The sequence below is a fragment of the Mus pahari genome, chromosome 10 (genome assembly GCF_900095145.1).
Source record: "Mus pahari chromosome 10, PAHARI_EIJ_v1.1, whole genome shotgun sequence".
Classification (NCBI taxonomy): Eukaryota; Metazoa; Chordata; class Mammalia; order Rodentia; family Muridae; genus Mus; species Mus pahari.
In genome coordinates, this window is record NC_034599.1 from 52,704,922 (window position 1) to 52,716,447 (window position 11,526).

The following is an 11,526-nucleotide window of genomic DNA, read 5'->3' on the forward strand; positions in this document are numbered from 1 at the left end:
CTCTGCTAGGCCTGGAGACAGAGGGATGAAGCCTCCAACCTTTCTACCGCTCTCTAAAGAAAGCCAGCAGTGAGAACTCACTACCATGAAGGCATAAGGCTTTTGAAAAAGGGAGAAGGGGTGGAGAGTCAGGGAGTCAGGAGTGGGGAGGAGAGGAAAGAAAGCGGGGAGAATATAAGAGGGAGATGAGGGAGAGGGAGAGAGGGAGAGGGAGAGGGAGAGGGAGAGGGAGAGGGAGAAAACAAATAGGAGTGGTAGCTCAGTCAACCACCACCACCACCCTTCCCAGATCTTAAGTTACTGACAGACCTCAAGGGTTGTGTGATGAGGTATTAGCAGGGTCCTAGGGAAGGGTCTGGTGGGACCCAGTGGCTATATCCTGAGGGTGATGAAGGTGGAGCTGCATAAACTGCTATGGGTCTCCTCAGAGAGCCGCTGAAGTCCTGGCCATGCTTCCTGAAGCCTGACCTAGCTGCTGAACCCATTGCTATGACAGGATATAAAGCCGGAAGCCAAGTCACTGGGCTCAAGACTCCGTCACGACATGGTCCAGAGTGGAGCCAGCCATAGGGAGTAGGGCTGAGGGTGAGCAGGACAGAGAACTGAGGAGTGGGTTGAGTGTCTACATACTGGGCAACTAACCTGCAGGAATAGTCCAACTATGTCAAAGAGATCCAGTAGACAATGTTCCTTTCCATGGAACATTTCAGGGTCTCCAGAACAACCCAAGGGGTTCCCTATGTTTTTACTTACCTTTCTCCGTCCACATGGGACTAACTACACCAAGAGTACATGCCACATGCTGATTTAAATGAAATCTGAGGCAGCTATAAGGCTACAATAAAAAACATTTGGATTTGAAATGTCTCCAGAGACCAATTAATTAGAAGAGAGACAAAAATAAGGCAGAACCAAATTCATCTTTTGCTAAGGTCCTCTCTGCTTCCTTCAATCTGGTTGCCAATTATTTAAATAACTCTTGGACAAGCAGGCTGGGTAACAGTGACACAGCAGTCACCACACTTACCTCTCTTCTGCATGAAGATGAAGAGGTCATCCAGAAATTCTTTCCTTTCAGGATCACCGTCTAGTTCATACAGCTGCAGGCCAGACCCCAAGAGAAAGCACAATGAAACATCCCGTCTCCTGTCAGGTGTCATCCTAGAGCTCCTACAGGTATCTGAGTAAATGTGCCACTCACATGGGGATGTGTAGGGGTAAGACAGCCCACTGCAGAGCTGCTTCTATCTTTAGCTCAAGACATTACAGACCTTGGCAAAATCTCGTGAGATCTCTCTTCCCCGGCCTCCATCAGCATCGTCACTCCAGGCCAAAGCACCATTCTGAAGGAGACAAAACACAGCATTGACAGGGAGGGAGGCAGGGAGACACGACCTTCCTCGGCACTCCTGCTCGCCTGCCACCCACAAGAAACGCCTAGTCAGGACCCTCCACTACCCTTTGAGAGCCTCCTGTTTTGTTTTTGAGGATGGTTTCAAAAGACACTTCTCCCTTTGTTGATGGATGTTCATGCTTGATAATGCTGAGAAGGACACAAAGCCAATGGTCCCAGGAAACTATCACTCTGAGACACATTCACTGAGCTTGGGTGCAGAGACGCTCAGCTGGCTCAGCTCAGTTCCCAGAGGGCAAGAGAGCAGGGCAAAGCTCCACAAGCTGGAGTCTCAGCGCAGCCTCCTCTCAGCCCCGAGCCGGGTGAGGAGAGAGCCGACTACACCCCAAGTGCAGACTAGGCGCAAAAGCTGATTTCCATTAGGGAATTAAAAAAAAAAAAAAAAAAAAAAGCAAAACACCCAAGCGTAGGTTAGATGGAAGCAATGCCATTCAGTTGAGGAGGAGGAGGGGAAGCGCTCATGTGCCTTATTCAGCTGGCTTACTCCTCTCCTGCAGGAGACCCACCCTGCACCCCGGCTGCATTAACAATTCCAGAAGCAGCCTCTCTCTGCTAATACTTCAGAATTTCACAGTCTTTTGGAATTTTGTCATCTTCATCAGAAAGGAATGTTCCTTGATAGAAAACTCAATTGTACTTATCTTCTTTGTACCTCAGCACACCACCATGCTGCCTGCTAATCAATTTGCTATCTGAACTAAAAATCTCTTCAACAAATACATAAGCGCCTATACCACAGAGATGGCCCAGCCACCTCTGTGCCAGTGGCAAGTATGAAATCTGTCCCAGTGTCCTCTGTTCCTCCCGTCCTGGTAGCTGCAACTATACCTTGAGCCTGTGACATATGCTCCCTTGTTCTCTCCTGGACCACAGGCACACGAAGGCAGGCACACACCCTGCTAGCAGAAGTGTGTAAGTGCTTGTGGAAGGCATGGGGGTTATGAGCAGGCACTCCTTGGGAGAACATCCTCTGGATTGCACAGGAATCTTGTTCTAAAGCCATGATATGACAATCTGGGCGAGTTCTACTCTGTACATACATGCACACCTTATACCCCTGTGTGCCTGGGAGAGAGGGGCATCACTCTGCTATCTTTTGAGGCCATCCTTTGCTTGTCCTGCTCAGATGCAGACCCACTTCTTTCTCGCAGCAGCAATAGCACACGGTGAGCTAAGTCTGACAGAGAAGTGACCCCTTGTCAGTTGAAATGAAACAGGCTGCACCAAATTGTTTTCCTGCTTATCTTGTCACCAGTGTGTAAGGAAGTGCTTGGTCAGGGACTGCACACACCAGGCCCCGAGGGAGGCACTGTTACCAGTGTTCTTCTCAGCCAACAACCAAGCAGGAGCATTGTGGGCTTTTGTTTTGTTTTGTTTTGTTTTTTTCTGTTGTTAAATTCAACCCCACACTGTAATTATAGTCACCAGAAATCTAGTATCATCTGGTGGTAACCAGCACAATGAATAATCAAGATGAATTATGTCTGTCAGGTCAGCAAAACCAGACAGTTACATTTGAACCCCTTTCAAAGGGTTTCAGTAGGTTGCCCTAATGCCCAGTGATTCTGTTTAGCCAGTAATTCCTGCTGGAAAGTCAATTATCCTGGGAGCTCCTATTGGCTGAAAGACATTTAATGGGGAATCACTGTGCTTCTGTTATGTCAGCTGTTTACTGTGGCAGTTCAATTTCCAACTCTGCAGCTAGAGATCTGAGGCTGATGCTCAGGGGAGAATTATCAGTCCCCAAGATGAAAATGCTGGGTTTTTGCTAATTACAGTAACTTGCAGGCATTCCAAAGGCTCAGGAACTGTGTCATGCTCAGTTGGAGGGAAAGGACCTAATCCACAACCTTGAATGAGTGGGGCTTTCAGCAGTGGGGGAGGGGTGTGAGAACAAGCATGCTAGTGTGGCCACCTTAGGGCTATGTGTGAAAATAAACACCCAAGTGCCAGCAGAGCTCCACAGACAGCAAGAAGAACGCTGAGGGTGAGGCGGGGTAGAGGAGGGTGGGAGAGAGGCTGGTATCTACCATATCTCCACTTTCTCCAGCTCTACCCTAATTGCAAGGAATTTTAAGTATTGGTTATAGTCATTTAGTAGCAAACAGCTTAGAATGTGTTTGGTGGAGGGAGGAAGAATTGTGAAGGACACCATAAAGTCAATGCACGCCAATGTTTGCCACAGTGACAGGGTTTTAGCCAGAAACATCTCTAACCCAGTGATCCCAGAGCACAGTGGCCACAGGACAGAAATGAGACACTGAGCTTTATTATTATTTTTTAAATGCAAGGCAAAAAGGGTGTCTGGATGTATGTCATGCATGGAGTCTTCCTTCTGTTCCAAGGCAAGGATGGCACCTCCTTTTGGGGGGAGGGTTTGAGACAGGGGTTCTCTGTGTGAACCTGTCTTGGAACGTGCTCTGTAGAACAGGTTGGCCTCCACCTCAGAGATCCGTCTATGTCTGTCTCCCAAGTGCTGGGATTAACGGAGTGTGCCCAGCAACAGTCCATTTCTTAGTTTAAAATATTTGGTTGGGGCTATGCAGAATCTCTCATACTATTATTTCATCTTGAGGCAGCTAACCTTTACTCAGCCTTACAGGGTCGTTTTTTTGTTTTTTGTTTTGTTTTTTTAGCTATAGTGAGACTAATCCTGCATCCTGCCTGCCCACATCACAGTCCAGCTGGGATGACTGTTTCTTCATGAAGCCTGCTAGTTTCCCTTTTAGGCTGTCACCTCATGTTCTGGTCATCTGTGCCTCATCATCTTAAATCTTAAGCATCCTGAGGGTATCCTTAGCTCCAGCACAGAGACAGCACTGATAGCTGTTGAGAGGCATGGTGTTTCCCTGGGACTCACTGTCTCCTCTGTCACCCCTTCTGCCTGCAATCAAAGGGTTGATTACAGTTCTTTTCTCTGTTTACAATTCCAACTGGATGCTATAGATGAATGTTATAAATAGCTCACTTATGCAATTCAGATTTTCTTGACCTACCACCAGGATGTGGACGTAATTAACTAAAAAGTTACCAGCCCTAAGATAATTTTTCTTAGACATCAAGTGTGGCTGACAGACTGCAGTAGTGGGGAAAAAATATCGAAAAGTAGAAGCAGACAAAGAATGGGTCAAACACATGCCAAGAGACACCTCAACCTCTATGATTCCGAGGGGTCTGTAAGAAGAGTCACTGCCAGCCAGCCGGGAACAGGCTTTGAAGCCACTGGCACAGGCAGCAGGATTACAGAGCCCAGAACTGGGGTTAAGGGGAAATAAGGGTAGATGTCAACAGTAGCCAATGGTTACTTATTGCCATTTACAGCCTCTTCAGCATCCTTTTACTTCAGAAATCCCTTTTAACATCTTTGATCTCACCAGGAGCTCACAGGAAACTGACAGTTTGTCTCTAAATACTCACCAAAGACTAGTTTTAGCTGCCATACCCACATTCAGCTCATTTCCCCCAGGGGAACCAGACTATTTTGCCTTCAAAAGGTAGTGAAAGAAGACTGGGAGGAGAGAGGGGCAGGAAGCCAGCATCGGTGGCATAGAGTGTAAGGCACCTTAGATGATGTTCCTACTTAATCCTACATGTGGAAATGGTTTGAGTTGGAGAAAACAGGAGTCAGAGAACTGAAAGGCCACTTGCTGTAGGTCTCACAGCTCCTAACTGGCGTTGCCTGGCTTGGTTGGTGCTGACCTGCTACCTCCTGGACTGCAAAGAACAGCATAATGTGTTCTGCACAGGGGAACTAAGTATGCACAGGAGAGAAAGGGGCAGAGAGAAAGTCTGTCTACAGAATGGCCAAACCGAGGCCTGGGTGGTCCATTAATCAGAGAATCTTTTATTCCTGATTCTTCTCACTGACTTCATCTGGGTATTTCAGCCAAATGAAAATTGGCCTTTCATGCCCTATCAAGGGACAGCAAAGGGGGAAACCTTTACCTCTACCTCCAAAACAGACTGTCTACTCTACGATGACCGCTTTCCCACAAGGAGAAAGGAGATCAGGAGGAAGGGAAGTGGAGGAAGAGGAGAGAAGAGAGCACACGTTTTAAGGGACCCAAGGAATGTGACATGTACATTTAAAGGTTTCAAAATGAAATAAACGACTGCTATTCAAAATTAAAACACCAAACCTCTAATTTCTCAGTCCTAACAGATCAACAAATCAGAAGAGAAGTGAAGAGATCATTCTTTGAAAATCTAAAAAGCTGCCTGTGGAGGAGGCTCTTAGTTCCAGGGGCAACACTGCAGCAGCTGGGCAGAACTGGCCAGGAATTTCTCTGAACTGCCTGGCAATGGAGAAAGCCGTCTTAGGAAGCAAGCAGCTGCCTGGTTCCAGAGGACTATCTGGAATCTCCTGGTCTGGAGCCCCCCCCCCCCCCCACACACACACACACACAAGGTGGGGCTGGACCATGTGGCTTTACTTATTCTCTTTTGGGAAACAAAACTGCTACTATGATAAATTCAATCAGTCCAGAGTTCCTGGAGAACCCACCAGGTAAGGCAAGCTGCTGAGGAAAAGCTTTCCAAAACAAAAGTGGTCCCCACCCCACCAGGAGGGTCACACCAAGAGTCAGAAAAACAAGATGTCATGCATACATATAGTTAGGCTAAAATACCCAAACACCAAGTGCTTGGGAGGTAGAAGGTTGAAGTTTGAGTAGCCTCGAGGAATATAGGCTGCGGGGGGGGGGGGGGGGGGGTTTTTTTATCAAAAAAGAGGGGGGAGATTTATAGTTCAAATGAGCATGGGGTAGGGGGTAAACAAGGCATGTTTTGGCAGGAGGATGCAAGTATGTCAAGCCTAATGTTTAAAGTGGAAACAGGCTGTGAAATGCCTCGAATACCAGGAGGAAACTTAAACTCTCAACTGTGAGCAGTGGGGAGGCAGCAGGCGATTTCTGAAATGAAAAGAAGACGAAATTAATATTCTGCATAGCTTTAACAAGCTACTTTTGTTGGAAAAATAATCTACACATACGATGTACACAGACAGACACCTAAGGGAGCCGGGGCTGTGGGCGCCTCTCACTTTGCGGTTTTTCCTGTTCTAGTCATTCATATACAAACTTCAGATCTTCTAGGCTGTGCTAGACTTTCTAAGAGGTTCTGAGGGGAAGAAACCGAAGACAGATCAAAGCCTCCAGTTTAGTGAAGCTTAGTCGAGGGAGATAAACAATTTTAAACAGTATCTGTGCTAAGGATGTAGCTTAATGGTAGTGCTCACTCCTAGTTCAATTCCCAACACTGTGGGAGGAAATGAAACAAAAATAAATTCTATTTATGTCTATGAGTTTTTAAAAAGTGATTTTTTTAAAATTTAATTTTATGTATATGGGTATTTTGCCTATATGTATGTCTATGTACCACATTGCATGTGTCCCTGGAAGCCACATAAGACTGTCATATGCCCTGGACCTGGTTGTTAGCTACCATGTGGGTGCTGGGAATCAAACTCTGGTCTATGAAAGAGCAGCCAGTGTTATTATCCGCCAAATCCATGGCTCTAGCCACTGTCTATGGTTTCCTTAAGCATTTTTTTTCTACATTAGCTTTTTTCCTTTTTTTGAAACAGGGTCTTACCAGTTACAGCGTGGCCTGGAATGTGCTATGTAGACCAAGCTGGCCTTGAATCCATAATAAAACATCTGTCTGTCTGCCTCCTAAGTGCTGGGATTAAAGGCATGCACCTCCACACCCGGCCCTGCACTAACTTTTAAAAGTTATTTTAAAATATTTTTTATCTTATGTGTATGTGTGCATTTGTGTATATTTGCCGTGTGCACGCAGGAGCCCTAGGAGCTGAGAAGAGGGCGGCAGAGCCCTGAACTAGAGTTACAGTGGCACTAAGCCATGTGGGTGCTGGGAAGTCAGTGCTCTTAACCACAGACCCATCTCACTAGTCCCTGCATTTACTTCTGACCTACTGCATGTTCCCTGTCCCTCACCCTAGTAATGAAGACCAGTACTTAGACAGCACTGAAGGGACAGAGTAGCCTACCATAGAAGCAACTCCTCTACAGCAGCTAGTCTTTCAGACAAAAGAATAGTCTGACTCTTCATTTATTAAATATCCTTTTAATGCCCCCCGTGGTGATTTAAAGTGCCAATATAATGTCCGTATAAATAATGATGGGTAGGTGGCTTTGCCAACTGAGAACCTGGGTGGGGTGGGGGCTGGGCAGCAGAACCAGGGAAAATGGCTCTCCTAAAGAACAGCCAACTCAGAGAATAAATTGGATTGGGCTGAGGGAATGAAAGAGGGGATGATTGAATTCTTAAGGGAGAGAAGTATGCTCTTGTGCAAACAGAGAGAAACCAGGCAGGGGATCAAGCAGGAAGCCTTTGAGCACTAATGAAAACAGACCACTGTCTAGGGGATGGGGTGACAATACCAGTCCTACAGCCAGGAAGAAAGCCAGGTTAGAGAAGCAGAAGCCAGAGGCTTTAGTATTGCCAAGTGGGGGAAAAAGGTCTAATATTAGCAAATGCCTCCAGACCCAAGAAGGCTTGCCTTTTGTTTCCCCTTGGATTGGGGGTGGCAGGAATAACCCCAGCAGACCACGCCTCTAAGACCTCAGGAGCCAGCACTGCATTCCTCAGAGCCCTACCTCCCTGGAGCCCGGAGCCTGACTTTAAAGCAGTTAAGTATCTAGGCTATTTTAGGATTACTCCTTGACCACCTGGAATATCTTATTAAAGCACAGCTCAGATGTCCGAAGCAATTTTAGTTCCCATCCCTCACTTCTCCTCAAGGCAAAAATTAACCCTTTCCCTAGGGTTAAGCACAGGGGTGAAGCTACCACTAACTACTAACTCTTCTTTCCGTTCTGACACCTATAAGACATGTCATTAAAGAGAGAGAGCATGAGAGAGAAAGGGAGGAAGGGAGAAAGAAAAGAAAAAGTTTCCTTAAACACCTTTATGCAAACCGGTAGGTAACACATGCATCTTGAGCATTCTCTGCAACAACAGAATGGTAATGTACTTCCTGTCCATTCGACAGAATCTGGAAGATATGGGCCCTAAAGGCAAGGACCTAGGCAAATTCCTAGGAACTGGCTCCCAAAGCAGTCATTAGCAAAATCACCAGGCTACAAAGGTGCTCATCTTAAGCTCTTGGGTGCCAAGGCACTGTTCTGAAATACACTCCCTATCTGAGTACTGAGTTCGAGTATGGCTGGGTTTTCCCTTCTACAATAAGCACACATAACTACTTTTGTCCAGATCCACGGCTCAGTATTATATGTGCCATATATGTGACAGCTTTAGTGATGACCTGGCTGGTGGTATGATGTTAAAAAATCTATCTCCTGGGTCTTAGCATGAAGGAGAGAAACCCACTCTTGGTCTCTCCCACTTTAACTGACTGCAAGAGAAGGTAAGGGGAAGGGTTACGGGGGACTCCTAAGGGGAGAGGGGAGCCCCAGGAAGTAAAACAGATACTGTTAGAGATACACAGATAAGATCAGGATTACTGCTCTTAACTAAGGCACTCCAGCCCTGGGAGCACTGGAGTTATAACTATCAGATGCTTACCTTCCGCTGTCAGGTAACTTCAGCAGGAACCAGAAAGCTTGCCCACCCCCTGAGCAACAGAGATCATTCAAACTCAGTGGCTTGGAAAAAGAGCTAAGTGACACTTTTTCTGATTAAGCAGCAGAAAGGGGGCAGGGTGAGGAAAAGAGAGACATGATCCTACATTCTCCATCTAGGCACAAAATCACATCACAGAATCAAGAGCACTGGCCAGAAATGAGGTGTTCTCATGAAACAAGGAAAAACACCAAAATGTAAAGTTGGTGATGAGAAGACCCAATGCCAGGCAGCTCCTCTGTGGAACCCAGCACGCTAGCCCTTCCCAACCTCCCAGCTGTTCCTTGGGTTTCCAACAGCCTGAGAGGACAACTAGGATGTAAGAGGGAAAAGGCTGAGAGATTAGGAGACTGGCCAGCCAGCCGCTGTCATAATTTAAATGTATGGGAAGCAAACATTTAAGAAAAAAACCTATCATGCAACAGCTTATAAATGTTTTTTTTTTTAAAAACTACTCTTGTTTGTTTGTTTTTTGTTTTGTTGGGTTCTTGTGTAGCCAAGTGGGCCAGAACTTTTGAACATCCTGTTTCGACCTCCCAAATGCTGGGACGGCACACATGAGCTACCAGGCCCAGGCTAACATTTCACTTCACTATTTACTTACATGTGTGTGTGTCTGTATAGATATGTATGGTACATGTGGTGACAGAAGGTGTCAGATCCAGAAGCTGGAGTTAAGGGGGCTGTGAGCCACCCAACACTGGGTGATTGGGGGGGGGGGGCGCATAATACTTCCAAGGGCAGCAAGTGCTCTTAACCACCGAGCCATTTCTAGCCCCTCAGGTTTACTTTTTAGACCCTAGGTTTGTACTCTGAATTTATCTATAGTTGTTTTCCTAAGTTCCTTTGTACTTTTCTCAGTTCTGAGGTAAGTGATTATAAAAACTTGAATAAAGGGTGAAGCGTAGCTTTGTGGTTAAAAGCTTGCCTAGCCTGTACCAGAACCTAGGTTCACTCTTCAGCACACAAAAGAAACAAACAAGAAACCCCGCACAAACACAGCATCGAGAACAGTCACAAGAGAAAAGCAAGCTGAAGCACAACACATGGGGCTCCTGGTTTTGTTAAAAATATAAACAAAATATATGATTTTTAAAAATCTGAAAAGGTATAGACTTACCAAGAAGCCACCCCCCCAAAAGAAGCCACCTACTGACTTTTACTTCATACATTTTAAACTATATGTCATTTTTACTTCTCAAATATTTTAAAATACATTTGACAGACATAATGAATCAAATTTGTAATCCCAGTACTTGGGAGGCAAAGGCAGTTAGATTCTAAGTTTGAGGCCAGTAAAGGCCAGAGTGATATCCTTTCTCAAATTTTTGAAAATTATATTTTATTTTATTGAGACAGAGTCTCACTATGCAACCCTGGCTGGCCTGGAATTTGCTACATAGACCAGCCTATCATTGAACTCACAGATTTTTTACCTGCCTCGGACTCCCAAGTATTGAACTAAAAGTGTGTTCCTTCCACCATTAATTAAATTTTACAAATGACACTTTAGCATTTACTTAAATAATAAAAAAATTTCCAGACTATTAGGTAATAAAAGCAGAGCACAAACTGTATATAAAATAAAATAATAAACCTATAGTAGACATTTTCCTTTAAAATACAAAGGAAATACCACAGATGTTTATAGTTATAGCTAACTTGTATGCCTGTGGTTATCTTTTCTTTATAAATTTGTATATTTTCCATATTTCCTAAATGAGCCCAAATGACTCCTACGATAAAACACCAGAAGTTATATAGACTGACTGATTATTGAGACAAGGTCTTAAGCAGTCTAGGCTGTAGACTGGAGTATGTAGCCGATGATGATACCAAACTACTGGCCCTCTATGCTCTGCAGAATTTAAGACACCACACACCCAGTCTATGAGGTGCTGGGGATTGAACCCAAAGCTTTGTGAGTCTAGACAAGTGCTCTATTGAGCTCCAGACCATAAAGTTATTTTTAAAGTAATGAGACCATTGAGAGACTCTACCTACCTCTTCCCTGTCTGTCTGCAATGAGCAGGAGGCAGCACAGGGCTGCCTGGGTTCACTGCCCAGCCTCTTTCTGCTGAGACCACATACAGGCTACTTCCCTCTTTCCTCATCTGCCATTAGACAGACAAAAGGAATGATGAGAGGTCCCGGTTCAGTGAACTAGAGCCAGTCATGGTCAGAGGACAAAAGTCTTAGCTGTTAAAACACATAGGGAAAAAGAAAAAGAAAAAGAAAAAGAAAGAAAGAAAACCACTAGCAAGGAAAGGATAGTCTGATGTGGAAAAACTACTGACTCCCCTAATTCTGAACAAATCCTACAGAAATCCTAGTCTACACCTCCCACAGAGCTGAGCACTGGAATCAAGAAATGAAGGGAACTAGGAGCAAGTGCTAAAGCTGAGGGCTCACAAGCTTGCCTAGCCTGTACCAGAACCTAGGTTCACTCTTCAGCACACAAAAGAAACAAACAAGAAACCCCGCACAAACACAGCATCGAGAACAGT

At 45.3% G+C, this 11,526-nt stretch overlaps 1 protein-coding gene across 2 annotated transcripts in view; it reads right to left on the reverse strand.

Annotated features, from left to right (window-relative positions):
• Positions 1-11,526, reverse strand: part of Arid3b (AT-rich interaction domain 3B) — a 46,873-nt gene that overhangs the window by 18,864 nt on the left and 16,483 nt on the right. For both annotated transcript variants that reach the window (XM_021206958.2, XM_029543470.1), the window contains exons 3-4: positions 1,272-1,343; positions 1,028-1,100 (exon numbers count right to left, since the gene is read on the reverse strand). In XM_021206958.2, coding sequence (XP_021062617.1) covers positions 1,028-1,100; positions 1,272-1,343 — 145 coding nt within the window. The remainder of the gene's footprint in view (positions 1-1,027; positions 1,101-1,271; positions 1,344-11,526) is intronic.